General features: G+C 43.6%; 1 protein-coding gene across 1 annotated transcript in view; it reads left to right on the forward strand.

Annotated features, from left to right (window-relative positions):
* FAXC (failed axon connections homolog, metaxin like GST domain containing) overlaps positions 1-7,854 on the forward strand; it is a gene marked incomplete at both ends in the record, with an annotated part of 55,470 nt that extends 47,616 nt beyond the window's left edge. The window contains one exon of the mRNA XM_080938764.1: positions 7,565-7,854. Coding sequence (XP_080794890.1) covers positions 7,565-7,854 — 290 coding nt within the window. The remainder of the gene's footprint in view (positions 1-7,564) is intronic.
* Positions 7,855-18,633: the final 10,779 nt, after the last annotated feature.

Below are 18,633 nucleotides of genomic sequence, written 5' to 3' on the forward strand. Positions count from 1 at the left end.
GGTAAAGGCACTGCGACAAAGCCTGACACCCAGTGTGTCATCTTCAGAGCCTACACAGTAGGAGAGAACCAACTCCTGCAGGCTGTCCCTGACCTTTCTCCTGCCATCGTAAATAGATAAGTATAATAAAAATAGAGTCACACACTGTAGCTATACATACAATTGTCAAATATTAAACATTTAACTGGAGGAAATGTAACAAAATACAGATTTTTTTTTTTTAAATTGAGAAATCTAAACTAGGTGTGGAGATTCAAACCTTTAGTCCCAGAACAAGCCTCAGGCAAGAGAGTGACAGGCTCAAGGCCGGCCTGAGCATATGGTGAGATCTGTCTCATAACACACAAGAGAGCAAACAAGCAGACAAATGCAGCTGTGGCTTCATCATTTGCAGGAGCTATTGATATTGTACTATGCATTTTCATGTTTTATCAATCACAACTGTGTATGTACATTAAGAAGCTGGGACCATAATGCCTATACTGTGATGGCCCGAAGTTTTAAGATAAACGGTGTTTTAGTCTTCCCTTGTTATTAACTATTCCTCAAGAATGAATTTAATAGCTGTATAATGTCATACTTTTTCTATATGGCAATTGATGAAATTAGTATTGGTTTGTATTTGTGAGTTGCCTAAGATATTTTTGTTAGTATTCTTTCCCCTTTTAAGTCTTAAAACTTGTGTGCATGTGTGTGTTCATGCATGTGTGTGTTCATACGTGTGTGTGTGTGTGTGTGTGTGTGTGTGTGTGATATCATACTGGTGCCTGTGCATGTATGTGCATGTGTATATATGGAGGCTCAGAGACGACGTTAGTGTCTTCCTCTCTCACTTTCCACTCTCTTTCTTAGGTGAGACAGGTCTCTCACTGATGCTCACTGACCGGCCAGGTTGGCTGGTCAGCAAACACTGGGGTGACAGACACACCTCCATGTCTAGCGTTTACATGAGTTCTGGGGACCTGAACTCAGGTCCTCAGGGTTACCAAGGCCAGCTCTTCCCTCACTGAAGAAGCCTCTCTCCAGCCCCTCCCGTACTGTGACTCAGTGATCGATAGTGAATGTTATTGTATGTATGACTCATCCTGTCCCTCACTATTCCATGAGGCTCTGTCCTAGGTGGGGATTGCTACGTTGAAGGGTCGACACTTCAGACTTGTAGGCTTTCTAGAAAGGCCAGGGCACTTTCTATACTTCTAAGCAATTTTAATTCCTTCATTAAGTTAACTATAAATTGTCTTAACGTTTTGACCATGTTCTTTTTTGTAATCTGTGTTATCAGTAATAGTCTTTCTGCATTTTTATTGGCATGTACTATGCAACATTTTCTATTCTTTAATTAATTAATTAATTAAATGTGTGTGTGTGTGTGTGTGTGTGTGTGTGTGTGTGTGATGTATGTGAACAGGAACATGTGGCACATGTGTGGAGACCAGAGGACAACTTGTAGGACTTGGTCTTCTTTCTGTTATGTGGGTTTTGTGGATCAGACCCAGGTTGTCAGGGTTGGTAACACTTTTACACTCTGAGCAATCCCACCAACCTTCATTAAGTCATTTCCTATGTTGTGTGTGTGTGTGTGTGTGTGTGTGTGTGTGTGTGTGTGTGTGACTGGTCCCATATTTGCCAAACCCAGGACAGGTTGGAGGTAATGCTAGGGGATGCTGCAAGCCTCTCCTCATCCTCATTCTTACCGAGCATCACTGATCTTGGAGAAAATTGATCTTGGATTCTGGGTCTGTGTGACAGTGTTTCCAGTGTCAATGACAATGTTCACAGAAAGTTTTGGTTATTATGGCTATTAAGGTGGCACAGGAAGATAACACTAACTACTTTTTCTTTTCTTGAAAAGGCAGTGGAGGGTATTTCCACTTGGGAAATTCCAGAAGAAGACTCTATTCTAAGATTGCCTTCTGGGTAGGGGAATATTCAGCTTTCAAGTTGTCTGAGAGTGTCACTCAAGTTTTTTTTCTTTATTTAATTGGTTAGATCTTCAAATTGGTAATATTGAATGGTTACCAGTTGAATTGCAAAAGAACAGGTTAAGATGTATGGATTTCCCCTTTACTGATGTCCACTATCCCTCCCAGAGACCAACCAAGGTAGAAGAGTTAATGTAGGTTCTTTATTTTCAGGTACAGATTCATATATTCACGGTTCTGGTTTGTTTTTACTGTTTGCTTAAACAGAGGGCAGTGCTGTGTGTATGTCTCTGGCTTACTTTTCATTTACTAGAATCCTTAACAGCTGTGCAGCTTTCTATAGAAGAGGTGATCGGTTCAATCAGTTGCTATTGATGGACATCCGTCTTTCCTTTTCTCATCTTGCCATCTCCCTTCCCATCTTCTTTCCCTGTGCTTTAACACTCACGTTCACATGACTTTATATTCTGATGGTTTTCTTTTAGGAGAACGGGGAACTCCAAGTGGAACCCAAAGGCAACAGTTATGAACACTGAAAGCTTCAGTGAATAATATCAAATTATGTTCCATAGTAGGCTGTAGCAATTAGCCCTTTGCCAGCCATGTAGTGCTATGCTTAGCTTCTATATCCTCATCGGTATTGGATGTTACCACACTAACTTTTAACTGCTTATGCTCCACAGAGCATACAGTTGTATCTGACAGTTGAGTGTGCCTTGAAGGAAAACAGTTTTTCTATTTGTGAAGCTTACATATTTAGCACAGGCATTTATATTACAATAGTGTTTCTCTCTACCTCCCTCTCTCCCTCACTCCCTCTCTCCCTCGATCTCCTTCCCTTCCTCTCTCTTTCTCTCCTCCCAACCAACACCTGCTTCTGCTGCCCACATTGACAGTCTTTCAGTTGATAGTGTGTCAATGTGTCATCTGATGGGAAACTTGGCCATGGGAAGGAGATCTGAGCAAGGCAAAGGTAGACCCCAAGTCTAGATGTTCACTTTTTGTTTCATTCTTTTTGAGAGGCAGGATGTGATGCATGGGCTCCCAGTCCTTGCTCATTGGGGCAAACTCTGTCAACTATCCAATAGAATTACCACTTCTTCCACCATAGCTCACTGCTGTTAGGGAACAGTTCCTTTCCTCTCATCATCCCAGGAAGAAACACCATTGGTCCACAACCAATTGTGCAAAATGATTACATCCCAGGCCAGCCTCTTTACTCAGCTCATGAGACTGTAGCATCCTGGTAGGAGTGGAGGGCTGTGGGAGTTAGTGTGAGCGCAGCCGAGGGTTAAGCTCTTGTAATGCTGCATTGTTCACAAGGAGGACCATGCCAGTGTAGACTGATGTGATTAGAAATCTTCATGATCTCACATAGAAGTGACATTAATACCACCCACTAGGGGACATTCTGGAAGAAAAGTAAAGAAGCAAGGGTGTAGGAAGACAGGCAGCCCAGTGATAGAGCCTTAAATGCAGTGTGTCTTCCAGAGCTTATGGCTAGAGTCTAATTTTCTTTTCTTTCTTCCTTTGCTTTCCCTCTCTTACCCTCTTTCTATTTCTTCTCCTTTTTCTTTACCTCCTCTCTCCTTCCTCTCCCTCTGCTTCTTCCCTCTCACATTTCTCTCTCTTGTTCTTTCTTTCCTTCTTTTTTTCTTTCTTTCGTCTCTTTTTTTCTTTTTTTGGTCACTGTTAGAAATGAAGCACAAGGTTCCTCATGTCTAGATAGATAGATACAAAAAGTTCCCTTTTTGTATCTATCTATCTATCTATCTATCTATCTATCTATCTATCTATCTATCTATCTATCTACCTATGTACCTACCTACCTACCTATCTATCTATCTATCTATCTATCTATCATCTATCTATCTATCTATCTATCTATCTACCTTCCTTTCATTTTATTTTTATATTTAGAAACAAAGTCTTTTTATTTATTATATAGTCTCCATATTTATGTTTGAAATGTTATCCTCTTCCCCCAACCTGCTCCCATCCCCTCTCCCCCTCCACTTGTCTCCATGAAGGTGCACTCCCTCCTAATCGCCCTCTCCACCTCAGTGCCTTGGCATTCCCCTACACTGGGAAAATGTGCCCTCCCTGGACTAAAGGTTTCTTCTCTCATTGATGCCAGACACGGCTATCCTCTGCTACATATGCACCTGGAGCCATGAGTCTCTCAATATGTGCTCAATGGTTGGAGTTTTAGTCCCTGGGAGCTCTGGAAGGTTGGTTTGGTTGATAATTTTGTTCTTCCCATGAGGTTACAACCCTTTCAGCTCCTACAGTCCTTTCTCTAGCTCCTTCACTGGGGTCCCTGTGTTACAAACAAGGTCTTTTTAAGTTGTCCACGGTAGCCTAGAACTCAACCTTTTGTGACCCAGATGTCTTAGTCACTGTTCTATTGCTGTGAAGAGACACCACGACCATGGCAATGCTTAGAAAAGAAAACATTTAAGTCAGGGCTGGCTTACTGCTTCAGAGGCTTAATCTGTTATCATCATGACTGAGAATTCGAAGGAGGCATGCCAGTGGAAAAATGGCTGACAGCTACATCTGATCTGCAAGCAGAGAAACCCCCAGTGACGCAATTCCTCCAACAAGGCCACACTTGCTTCAAGAAGGCCACACCTCCTAATGTTTGCAAGTCTTTAAGTTAGTGACATTTTGTGACAACTAAACATTTAAGCATATGAACTATGAGGGCCATTCTCATTCAGACTTCACCAGGCAAACCTTGACCTACCTCAAGCATTGGGGACTATAGGCCTGTACCCCTAGGGTAAGACTCTTACTCTCTAGGGTTCCTTTGAGGCAGCGCTTGGCGGATGGATTTGATTAAGTTGAAGAGAGCCATGTGGGACCTCCTATGTCTCTCTTTCTTGTGAGGCCTTTTCTTCTTTCTTGCTGTGGCCATAACATTTGTTTATAGTTCTCAGTTCCCTGTGATTATCAGTGGAACCTGGGAAGATGTCCCATGCCTCCCCTGAAGGAGAAACCGGGACATTTTATATGTGTCTCCTTAAGGGAATAAGAATGCCTACTTTTCAGTTTCTGCCTCTCCATCTTGAGCATAAATACCTTCTTCAGAAGACAAGGTCTTAAACTGTGTGGATCACACTATTGCGATTTAAGAATAAAAATGCTGAGTTCTAACCAGTAGAAGACTTGCAGGTCCACGAAGCAGGGCCCCTGTGTTGTTACGCTTGTCGAGGGTGTACCAACTTCAGAAAAACACCAATCAGGGTCTGGAAAGTTTTCATGACACTGGAAAAGATTTGCGATAGTGTCACATGGGATAACAGGTAACGACAATTTAGATAAGGAGAAAAGACAAATTCAAGGAAAGCGGTAGTTGTGATCACCTTGAATGGATAATAAAGTAAGTGTTTGTACAGTTTTTTTTGTGTTTATACAGGCTTCTATCCACAGACTGGCAGTCTTCCGAATTATGTTATTTTCTTTAATAAAAAATAAACCAGTGTAGTTCGACTCTCGTCGACAGGGCCATCAGTGTAGAGACAAATCAAATGGCTGTGACGAGGGACCGAGAGAAATGATTAGAGAGTGTCGCATCCACACAGTGCACTGGAGATGACTGTGGTTGCTGTACTGTGAACTTCAGAGGTCCTCACTCGGTCTTGTCTTGTCTAGTAGGAAGGGTCAGGCAGACTCCTATGAGTGCAAGTTTATGCAAGTGCTTGAACGAATTTTCTGTGAGAGCATAAAATGATGTTGAGAATGGGCTACTAGAAACTATTCTGATGATTACTATTCCATGGTGTTTGTAAACTAGACACAGATTACATATATAGTAAGTGAAATGTTTATATAGTCATAAAGATACAATCTTACAGTAAGAGATGGTCAAATACTACTTATAAGCAACACTGCCATCTAGTGGCTCAAAGGCAAAACTCATGCAATTTCTTCATTTGTCTCTTGGAATTGGGAAATAAATGGTGGTCAGATATTTTGACAGATATTTGTACAGCTGTGTTAGTTAAAATACTTCTAAAAAAGAAAAACTATAAGTTTTACATGTGTTTATAGGCACACTCCTCTGTAAGGACAATTCTGAACTGTTTACTTTATGGAAAATATAAGGCCTAATTTTTAATCTTTTTAAAAATTTATTTTCATTTTTTTTTCTTTTTATTGAAAACATTCTTTGCACACAATGTATCCTGCTTGTAGTTTCTCCTCCCTCTCCTCCTCCCAGTTCCTCCCCATCCCTGCTTCCCTCTGGATCCACGCGCGATCCACGCCCTTTCTATTTCTCACTAGAGAAGATCAGGGTTCTAGGAGATGACAGCCAAACAGGACAAAATGCAGGATAATCAGATGAAGCGAAACCCATCACACTGGCTCTGGACATGGCGACATGACAGGGGGAAAGGAGTCCTGAGAGCTTCCTGGAGAGTCAGGCCCACTTCTCACACTCAGGGGCCCCAGACGAATGCTAAGCTAAGAGCTATGATACACACAGGACCTGGTGCAGACCCCATAGGCCTGTTCTTGCTGTTTCCATCTCTGACACTATGGGAAGTTTGTTTAGCAGAGGGCCTTTTGTTAGCTGCCCTTTGCTTCTGTCTGCTATAGAGCACACTTCCTTTTCCCATTCAGCCTGCTCACTGCTTTTAATGTTTCTTACTTTAAAACTGTTTACTGTGCACATAAAAATACAAATATTTTGACAGCATCTCTGTAAAGAAATAGTATTAATGTCCACCCGGTTTCGTTCTTCCTTGTTATCTGGGAGGCCCAGTGAGTATGCCATGTCCCCTTCCTATCCAAAACTAGGTGGTTTGTACGTGAAAACATTTTTTTCTCCTCACAGTGCCTGAAGTTGGGAAGTCCATGGTCATGGTATAGAGGACTTGGTGTCTTAGGAGGGCCTGTTTCCTTGTTGGCAGATGAAGTGTCTCCTCACTAGGTCCTCATATAGCAGAAGGAACACTAGCTGAGCCTTGTTTCGGAGGTTTTGTTGTTGTTTTCTCTTTTGCTTTTTCATTATTATTCATTCTACATTCCGATGAGAGCCCCAACTCTCAGTCCCACCCTCACAAGCCCCTCCCTTCACTACCTTCTCCCTTCCCTGAAGAGAAGGGGAAGCCCCAGTGGGTTCCAACCCACTCTGGCACAACCAAGTTGCAGCAGGACTAACGGTATCCTCTCCTTTCCAGGCCAGACAAGGCAGCCCAGCTAGGGGAAGGGGATCCAAAGCCAGACAACAGAGACAGAGGCAGCTCGATCCAATTACTAGGGGACCCACATGAAGACCAAACTGGACATCTGCTACTTATGTGTGGGGGGGCCTCGGTCAGACCATGCATGCTCTTTAGTTGGTGGCTTAGTCTATGTGAGCAAGCACCATGGCCCAGGTTAGCTGAGTCCATAGATCGACTTGTGATGTCCTTGACTTCTCCTGCTTCATCAGTCCTGTGGTTTTAATCCCAGTCATGAGGTCTCACCTCACTCTTACTACCTGCTGACACCCCACCTCCCAACAACATCTCCTTGGGAGTTGGGATTGTAACCCTTGGATCTCTGGGAGTGGGAGACACATACATCCTGACCGGAGCCCTGGTAGGTCACTGCGTTTGAGCGCTAACTCTTGCTTCTCTGCCGCACCGCAGGTGAGCTGATCAACCTCGCCATGTACTGCGAGAGAATCAGGAGGAGATTCTGGCCCGAATGGTACCATGACGATGACAACACCATCTACGAGTCCGAGGACAGCAGTGAGGCCAGCAAGACTCACACACCCATGCTGGATTTCAGCTTTTACTCAAGGACAGAGACCTTTGAAGATGAGGGGGCCGAGAACAGTTTTTCCAGGACCCCAGACACGGATTTCACCGGACACTCTCTCTTTGACTCTGATGTGGACATGGATGACTACACGGACCATGAACAGTGCAAATGATGCCCCATCACAGACCCCCTTCCTCAGGAGTCACCACTCCCCGGGGCTGCTCTGCTTTCCCAGATAGAAATCCATCTGAGCTGGGAGGAGATCTTCAAGCTTGGCCCAGTTTTAACATGCTAACTGGACTATAAGCTGCCTTATTTCTTTCTTTCTTTCTTTCTTTCTTTCTTTCTTTCTTTCTTTCTTTCTTTCTTTCTTTCTTTCTTTCTTTCTTTCTTTCTTTCTTTTTTTGTAAAAACAAAAACACAGAGCCATTCAGATGGCTCCGTCTAAAACAGACAAAACAAATATCAGCATGGTACCTGGAATCCATTTTTGTTTTCATTAGAAAACCGGTCTTGTGTAGGAGGCAGGTACATGAGCGGGTAGTCAACTGGGTGTTCATTTGATCCTGTTCAACTGAGGACTTGGCTGTCAGATGGATTCTTGGCCGTCTTTCATTGACTGGGGCTTTAAGTAGTGAGCAATGCCGTCAGAGGAGATGTAGGAGGTTATGTCCCTTGGCTGCGGTTGTTCTTTGTGTGTGTACGTGGATGTCGAGACAGAAGTCATATGAAGTCCACCGATACTCAGTGGACGGCTGTTACGCGTGCGGTGCTGAGCGGGGGTGCTATGTAACAGGAGTTTCGATCTCACCCTGCCAGTGACTAGCTGTGTGATTCGGGGAAGGTCCTTTAACTATTGTGTGCCTCATTTCTCCCACCTGTACGGTGGGGGTGACAATACCCTCCACCTACCTACCTCACAGGGGTGTTGTGGGGACTCAACGTGGCAGCATCGCTGGGATGCTTCAAACCTCCGGAAAGTGGTGCAAAAGGAACCCGTTTCCCTCACTGTGCTTCACACACGTTAGGGTCCGAGGGCAAGGGACTCTCAGACATGGGCAGCAAGCACAGTCACTTACCAAAGGCTGTGCCAACAAAACGCACGCAAAGCCAGTTAGGACTGTGTCATTCCTCTTTGTGACTTTGCTGGAGGGACTTTGGAAGGAACTTCGCAAATCATCGTCAGCTATGCATGAGCCTGGGTTCTGTGCTTTACAGGACAGCATCTCTTTCTTTGTTGGGTGCATTGGAATGTGGCTTTGCTGCAACCCCCAGTGCTAACTTACCTGGTTTTTATTAATTTGGAGAAGATTAAGCTTAGGACCATGGCAGGTTAGCGGAGATAAAGGGAAGTAGTTGACTTTGTAGGTAGAAGCTTGTCAACTGTTGTGTATTTTGTTTTTAAGACAGAGATGTATTGGGAAGAGAAGTGTGAAGGTTCCTTGCATCTGAGTCCTCTGCAGTTTCCTTGTCAGGTGTCCCCCGATTGTTGGGTGACAGCATGACATCACTGACACCAAATCCTAGTGTTTCATGATTGCTTGTCCCTTCCCATCACCCCTCTCCCTCGTCTCTCCCTCTACAGAGCCTCTGAATGAGTGGGCAGGCAGTTGTAGGGCAAGGGATCTTTGTGAGGGCTGTGAGACTTAACTGCACACCAGTGGCTTTGCTCCCAACCAACTGGGTAAAAGGATTACTTCATATAGGGTTGAAGAGGCCCTTCAAAGATGAAAGTTTCCTAGAAATGAATGGATTTTGCTTGAAAAGTGAACTCTTTTTAATATGGCTGTTCCACAAAAATCTTTAGGGTGCTTTCCATTTTCAAAGAGGCAAAGGGGAAGTGTTGTGAAGATGTTTGCCACATAAGCAACCACAGGGCATATGGAAATGGGATTAGTGTTGACCTCCTAAGTTAGAATTTCTTACCTGTAGAAAACTTGTTTGAGCGGGGAGAGAGAGAGAGAGAGAGAGAGAGAGAGAGAAAGAGAGAGAGAGAGAGAGAGAGAGAGAGAGAGAGAGAGAGGGAGGGAGGGAGGGAGGGAGGGAGGGAAGGAGGGAGAGAGAGAGAGGGAGGGAGGGAGGGAGGGAGGGAGGGAGAGAGAGAGAGAGAGAGAGAGAGAGAAGTGCACATGAGTAGGCATGTTTGGGTGTCATTGTCATTTGGAGGTCTCTGGGTGTTTATAAGTAACTGATGGGAGGTCTGCATCTAGGGAAACTCATGGACAGCACACCAATAGGGCTGTGGACTTGACTATGCACATGTTTTCTTGCCCTCTTCCCTTTCTCAGCTGGAAAGAAATGCCTAACACTTTGCAGATAAGCAACCTACTCTTACTGAGTGATGCTTTTCCCTGTGAGAATGTTTTCAGTATGAGGATGTGGGTGAATAGCTGCTCTTTTGTACGTTACTTGGAGGGACCCTCCTTTGATAGACATTGTTTGTTGTGAAATTATAGGGCAACTCACTTGACTCCGGTACCCTTAGAGGGGATGTGATGAATGGGTATTACCAACTGGAGTCATGGGTGCTGTTTAAGTTATAGCTGGGTACAGATTCGAATAGAACCTGATAACACACCCTTGTTTCTGTCCTACGTATGGGCTACTGAAACAAAATGACCAAGACAAAAATCACAGCAATGTGGGTCTTTGTGGGAGGCCTTCACTAACTTGTGTGCTGCCCGGATTTGAAGTCCTGTCCTATCTGGTGAACAAGTGCACCTTATAAGGAAAACAATGAGAAGTTCAGGAACATTTTACTCCTTTGCTCAAGTCATCTCCGTGTCCCTCCAGAAAGTCACTGAAGGAAGCACAATCTTTTATATAAATAGATGCTTTTGATTGGACAGGAAACCCAGGCACCACATGTTATTTTTAACCTTTTATTATAGAAACAAAGCTTCTTATATGTCTTCTTCCCACTCCACCATCAGTATCAGTGAGCAGTGGCCAAGTGCCCTGCAGCCATCAGAGCACAGGTCTTACCATTTTGATGTCCTATAATCGATTGTGACCATTGCCACAGCCAAGGCTAGGACATCGAAATCATCGATCCCAGACTCAGAACCATTAGGACTTGAGTCTCCAGTGCAGTGCAGTCTGCCCATGTACACAGAAGCATTACATACACTTTTGGAAAATGAGTATCCCCTTCTAAGAGAGCCCCCAAGGTCATATCTGTCTCCATCACATATCAAGTATCTGGAGTCTCTTCACCTTGCCCTGGAGGGCTCTTGCTACCACACCACCTTGGCTTGCTTTCTGTATCAATCCATGTTTCTGAGCAATTGTCCCATGTTCAGGACCAGCACACCCCAGTTATTCTCAGTGCTGGGTTCCTATATCATTCCCGTCCCACATCCTAGCCAGGCTGGTTCACACCGACTGGAGACCTTTTCTTAGTTTCTACCCTATGCACAGCACTACTAGGCTCCGTGAATCAAACAAGGTGGATTTACAAATGACCAGCACTCTCCTCTCTGTCTTTGATTATCTTCCAGATAACTTCTGTTTCCTCATCCGCTTACGTTCTGAGCATCCATCCTCTGTCTGACCCTGGAATGTACACCAGGAATAGAGCTAGCTGACGGGGCAGACTTAGCATTCTGACTTCAGAGAATCCTCTTTTGTTTAGATTTATGCGGCAACCTTTACCTGCCCAGAGTTTTCCATACCCGCCTCACACGCTCCACTGGAGTAACCTCTGGAGAACGTTGGTCTCTGGTAGGGTATTTATTGGCTCAGGCAGAGGCTACCTTCTTAGGGTCTGATATTCTCACTTTCTTTACTTGTCTCCTAGGACTCTTCACACAGCCTCCAGGGCAGCAGATCCATTTATTACGACCTACACGTGCCTCCCACGCTCCACCTTTGTGCTTTGGGTCATGACAGCCCCTCTGCTGAAATTCCCTACCCTCTGTCCCCAATCACCCATCTCTTAAGGCCCGACTTCATCAGTTCCGCATGAGGAATTCCCAACTTATTATCATCTCTCTTTCCTCGAAAAACAAAAACACTTACCATTTCTTTCCCTGAGGGCTAGCTGCGGAAAGCAGGCTCAGAAAGTGGGCCACATTTCTATGAAGTAATGGGTTTCCGTTGTGTATTTCCAGGCCTCTATTGATAATCTAATGAGAGTCCCTGGCTCTATTCCCAGAAAAGTGCACATATGCAAATATCTAAAATTTTACATATAAATTCAAAGATTTGGAAAATGGAGTTGCTCTCTAATTCCTTAGGGAGTCCACACCCCCCAAATGAAGAGGACTTGTTCTAATGAGTCTCTAGCTGTTGGTGTTGTTCTTGTCATTAACACTTCCAGGGAGGACAGAATTGGAAGGAGATGTGTGAGAATCGGTACCTATTGTTATCTAACGCAGAGTTAGTGCTGAGCTACAAACAGGAGAGAAAGAACAGCTGCCTCACATTGTTTAAGAAAAGATCTTTGTTCGGACAGATTTGGGATATTTTATTTTCATGTGGTGTGTACGTGTCTCTGTGGATGCATGTACCTTTGAGGGTGTACATCCAGTATGGGGAATTGGATCCTGCCCAGCTGGAGAGACAGATGTTTGTGCGACCTGGGTGCTGGGATTCGAATTCTGGCCCTTACTGTTGAGCAGCAATCGCTCTGAACCACTCAGCCATCCCTCTAGCCCTGGATTTGCAGTTTTGAAAGTGGTATAGTTTCTTGTTGCTGTTATTGTTACTTCTTTTAACTACTTCCAAAGCTGATGTAAGCAAAATGAGTTCAGGACCAAGGAGACATGGTTTCTGCCCTGAAATTTACCACCTCTGCGTGGGTAAGCAGCTGCTTGGGGACTGAAGGTGGGAAAGTAGTGGTTGGGGTTTTTTTTCTTTTGTTGTTTGTTTGTTATATGCAACAAGTTTTCCTGTGTTCATTTTTTTTTTCACGATTCAATTGCTGATTGTATTTTCAATAAAATGGTAATGCATCATGTTGGCAGGGATCAGCTCAGTTTATTCTTTCATTAAAAAAAAGCACCCCCCCCAAACCAGAATTAAGTTATCTTTAGTGCTCCTGACTGATCTGGAATCCTGAGTGTATATTGTTTGAGTAGACATAGGATGGTATTTCCCACTTTGAAAGCTGAGCTCTGCCAATCCATCCTTCGCAGGCCCAAAGATCAATTGCCTTTGACCTACGTGCTTTACCTTTATGTGATGCTTCTAGTGAACTGAATGAACCTGCAACGTACCCACCACCCTCGGTGGGTAGGAATGGAGTCCCCCTTGCCTATAGACTTCTTACTAATGCCATGGGCAGGTAGTGTAGGGTGCTTTCCTCTTTTAATTCCTTACCTGGAGCTTAGGTTTTCAGTCTGTGACTTTGAAGACTATCTGAAGCCCAGAAGAAGTGGTTGCTGGAGCCAGTGAGTACCTTGACCTTCAGAGTACAGTAATGGGAGGTAGTAAACGTGGCTTAAGGGAAAAGAATTCAGCTGCTTTACTGCCAATAGACGGCATGACCTTGGCCATTCTGGTTTTTGCAGGAGCAGAGAGAGACCCTTCCCAGGCCTAGAGTTTCCAAAAGTCATCTTGTTAGACCATGACAACTATAAAGCTCTGGTTTCAGGAGAATCATGGCTCCAAAAACATCTGATTTGTGGGCACAGAGGAGTCTTTGGGGTAGTGAAACAAATATCACGTGAATATGGTTTCGCACTTAGTCCTCTTCCAGTTCTTTAGAATCCATTCTGTGCACAGTTAAGTCCTGCATTGCTTCCCAGCCCTTAGAACATGACTGTCCCTCACTACAACTTCAGCTATCTTAAGACAACCTACTGACTGCTGAATGATAGACAAATACATTTATCATAAACAGCTCATTCTACAAAGAGTAGTTTTGCTAACAGTAATTACTCCCCATTAGCAAGCACTTACTCTTATTTATTTGCTTTCATCCTGTAGCTCTAGATTAACTTACACTTCATTTGTCAGTAATATTTTAATCTTTTTCCTTGCTTAACACTTAAGCCATCCTCTGATTTTTTTTTTAAATGGATTTAACTTGTAAATTAAGATGTTTGTTTCAGGGCTGAATAGAGGAACACTCTTCCGTTTGTGGCTAGATTTAAATTTTAATTATATTTGAATTTTTTTTTTTTTTTGCAATAATATGACTGAAGAGAATATTCAAATGTTCGGCTCTGCTGATGTATAATGTCCATTACAAAGCACCCCAGGCCAAGGCATTAGAAAGTGTGTGATTCAGTGTAGCTCAGGGAATGGAGACCAGACAGTTGCCTAGATAGTACCCCAAAGGCTGTAACTGATTAGAGGATGTAACTGTAGCCAGTGTGGCCAAGTGGACGGACTTGGATGCATGGTTTAGGCAAAGTTATTTACTTATTTTATGTAAAGTAGGTGATAAGAAAGAGTCAATGGCTAGACGTTACTTGTTCTCCTTCCTCCCCACTTGAGACAGGATCTTATGTTGCTAGACCTCACTTTTACAAGAGCTCATTTTAATTCTGTTTCTGGGAACACCCAATGTTAAATGCAGTGAATACTCCCAAATGCTTTTGCCACACGAAGGAAAACAAGAAGATCAAGGAAAAGAAACCCAAATTATTCAATACAAAATACATTGCTAGTGAGTGTGGGGACCTTTCTGACAGGCAGGCTTTGCTAATACCTGTTAATCACCATCTTGCCTTGTGTATCCAAAGGTATGAAAGATGTCCAGGTTTCCCCTATGATAGCTGAGATACACTGGCATGATTCCAGCCTGCCTTTCAGCTGCTTGGGGCTGATGGAGGATATGTATTTGTATCATCTTGTTTGCAAACACAGTGAATAGCATCTTTCTATTGAGGGTCCCAGTTGGGAAGCATCATATAGTGTTTGTTTCTGGAGCTCTGAGTTACTTTAGCACAGTTACTGTTAGTAGTTTACAAGCCATACTTCCACTTGTACATTTGATTGTAAAATAGATTTAAATTGTGCACTATGCTGATTACTCTATATAAACGTGGAAATTCTGTATATTTGGTCTTATGCTATATGTATTTGATGTGTAAATGATAACTAATGGATATGAAATAGTTTGCTGTGGATGTCTTCATTCCAATTCATTTTTTTTTGAAAATTTGAATGTTTAATCTTTATACCTATGGGGAAATATGAAAATTTGCATCAAATATGCTGTTAAGTGGTGGCCTTTTAGTTGTAAGGCTGCTGTACAACTGGGCCAAGGTAATGAATATTTTAGGCACATAAATTCCTGCTTGAATTTTAAATGAGTGTGTTTCTAAAGAAGAAGCACGGGTCTCTGGGATATGTAGTCCTCCTTTTTTTCTGCCCCTCCACCATGATCCCTGTGGCCTGAAGGAGCACCGTGAGGAATGATAACCCTGGCCAAGAAGGAATCAGAAGGACATGATAACCTTGGCCAAGAAGGAATCAGAAGGACAGCTAGGGGCACATCTTAAAGCTTCGGCTGTGGCTAGACCTTGTAACGAATCCATTTCTTATTGCTTCTCTCAGTTTCTATTCTTCAGTAAAGTTACTATGCTTCCCAATCACAGACCAAGGGGGAGTGTTTGCATGTGGCTAAAGCGTGGCTAATATGTTGGAGTCAGAGATGCACAGGTGTGGTTTTTGGAAAGACAAATCCATTTCTACATGTTTCCACAGTATGTGTGTAGCCTTGAACCTCAGAGTAGTTGGACTTAGAGGCATGCCAGGTTCTGCGGAGATAGGCAGGTTCTTCAAATATAATCCAAAGATCTGCTGCTTTCATACTGAAGCACTAATTTTTACCATTTGGGGCAAAATACAATGAGGCAGTATCCAAACTTTACTGCGCAATCAGGATAACTGGTAAGTAGAAAATGAGAGAATCCCTAACCCCATTCTAAACAGAATGATTTGAATTTCTGTCCTCTGAGAATGAATGGGAGGGGCTGTAGCTCAGGGGCAGAGGGCTTGCCTACCACCCCCAGAGTACTGGCCACCTCATATGCAGACATCTCTCCCCTTTTCTCTCTCCCTCCCTTCTCCTCTCCTTCTTCTCTCTCCCCCATATCTCATTTTTTTCAAAGCAAGGTTTCTCTTGTAACCCTGGCTGTCCTGAAGCTCACTCTATAGACTAGGATATCCTTGAACTCAGAGATCTGCCTGCCTTTGTCTCCTGAGTGATGAGATAAAAGGCATTCACCAAGCCTAAGAACTCCATTCTTAACCATTCACCACACTTATTTTAATTATATATATAAAATATATAATTTAATTATATATAATAACACATAAAATAATATATAATATATATTACTAACAGCATATGACTATGTAGATTTGGATTGCAAGGTAGATTTAAATTGTGTGCTATGTTGAATACTCTATGTAAACCAGGGTGACCACAAACTCACAGAGCTCCTTTTCCTCTGCCTTCTGATTTCTGGAATTAAAGGCATGTACCACCATGCCCGGTCTTCCTGGACCCTCACCATGTGTATTTTGGGAGAAACATCCTCTACTGAAATGTAAGTTGGTAGACCAGACCTTTCTAGAACTTAGATGGAGGAGAAGCGCTGACAGGAGCGGTAAAGTTAGTCCTCACCTTGGTACAGAGGCATTGCTGCACTTGCCTTTAAACTCACCAGGGAAGGCACGGTCTGCCTTCCAGCTGGTACTGCTAGAGGGTGAAGATGAACACTTTGCTGCTGGTGCTGAATGTTTCCTGACACTCAGAGTTTGTCTGCCTTTTCTGCAAGTGCTGAGATGGAAGACCTGGTCCCTGTGCTCCAGGACCTGAGGTTTGGTCAGCTCCCATGAAAGGTTTCCCAGTTGAGCTGATTCCTTTCAGCATCAGACTTTTCTTTTCTCCTTCTCCTTCTCCTTCTCCTTCTCATTCTTTTTTCTTCTTCTTCTTCTCCTTCTCCTTCTCCTCTTCCTCCTCCTCCTCCTCCTCCTCCTCCTCCTCCTCCTTCTTCTTCAAGATTTAATATATATGAGTTCTGTAGCTGTTTTCAGACACACCAGAAGTCAGCATCTGATCTCATGGTGAGCCACCATGTGGGTGCTGGGAATTGAACTCAGAACCTCTGGAAGAGCAGCGGATGCTCTTAACCACGAAGCCATCTCTCCAGCCCCCAGACTTTGCTTTTTAAAGACCTCCCCGACTAAAATAGCATGTCCTATGGACAAAAGAGAACTCTGGAGAATACAGAGGTAAGGGAGAGTCTTCTTCAGAGAGGTAGTGTGAAGTTGCTCTGTGTGTACAAGGGAGGTGCCTGGTTGGTTGATATTAAAACTTAATGGAGCTATCTTCACTGGATGTGACCTTAGGGTCTGATATTTTTTCATCTGGGAGTGGGCATTTGTTTGGCTTGAACAGTGTTCTACAGTGTGTCCTGGCCAACTTCGGATAACACTAAGATCCATGGCAGCCTTGGCAAGGAGAGTCAGAGAAAGGTGGAAAGGACCAGGAATCCCTGACCCCTGTCCTGAGAGGTGCACACCAGCTGTCATGCTGCTGGTGCCTTCTCTGCCCTAGTGGGCCTCTCGTCCACTTTACTTGAGGACTCAGGGAAGATGGCAGAACATTTGAGCCAACACAAAATAGTTCACGTTTGCTGGCAGCTCAGGCATTTATGGGGTATGTGGGGAGGTAGGGACAGAGTGTTTGGAAGCTAAGGAGGGACTTCTGAGCACAGGACTAACATGGACACTGCTTTTAAGTGATATTTACATGAGGGCAGTCTGTGTGCAGGAATAATCAGAGAAGAGGCCGTGTGCTGGAGGGTACCACTGCATTTTCATGTTTAGTGAGGCAGGAGCAGGAAATAGGGCGTGCAGGAGGGAAAGGATGTGAGGGCACAGGAGAGAGATGAAGATGAGACTGAGGTCTCTGCTCTGATGTTGCTAATGTCAGATGGGGGAAATAAGGGGGGGGGGAGAATGGGTTTGGGGAGGGCAAGGCGTTGGGCACTAGCCATACTGAACCCATTCCATAGGAGGTTGAGCACTCAAACTTTTCAAGGTATGTGTGGGGGTGGTGATGGTGGATGAAACCACCCTGAAGAGATAGTTGAAGCACGAAGGTTGGATAGAGAACTATTGCATGTGTATAATGTTTAATTGTCTTTAGGATAATAGAAACCACGCCTGTGCCCTTCTACATATAATAAAGAACCTCGAGTGTTGATGTTAGAAATCTTCCAGCAAACCTCTTGTCATCTTTCTCTGACAAGGACTACTGTTCTGTAAATGCTGACGTACCTCCTGCTTTGATGATTCTTACAGCATCAGAAAGAGGAGTTAATTGACCAAATCAAGTAATTATAGCTAACATTAACAGATCACTATGCACCAAGTACAGTGCTCTTAGCAGCCTACACAATAACTCACGTAATCTTCACCTAAATGTTAGGAGATATAGTTTGTTCTTGTCATCATTATAATCATCATTGTAAATATTCATTCCTTTAACAGCGAGTTAATGATGCTCAACTTCATTAACCATTATTTAACTTCATGATGGCTAACTTTATGTGTCGACTTGAATGGGTCATGAGGTTCCTTGATTGAACACTATTTCTGAGTCTGTCTTTGAGGGTGCTTCCCAATAATATTTACCTTATGGGAACTTATATGTTGTAGGATAAAGTTCACACTGTAAAAGATCTTTGACGAGGAAATCAGCAACGTCATGGTAAGCTGAGGGCATACATGCGTTGTTTCTATTTCTAGATTCAGATTCCCGAGCCAAAGCCACAGGAATAGGATCCCGAATAACAAGGTGTAGAGAGGGAGGGCTGGGGATGAGAAGATACAGGGGAACGTTTGAGGCCAGAAGTCTTTCATGAGCTTCTGGCTCCTGCCAAGCACATTTATTAAGAAGTTTAATAAGAAGTATTGTGTAGCATCTTGTATACAGTTTACAGGGGAGAGATGGGATAGAGTCAGTAGAAAGCTTTTGTACAAT

Source organism: Micromys minutus (genome assembly GCF_963924665.1).
Source record: "Micromys minutus genome assembly, chromosome: 26".
NCBI lineage: Eukaryota > Metazoa > Chordata > Mammalia > Rodentia > Muridae > Micromys > Micromys minutus.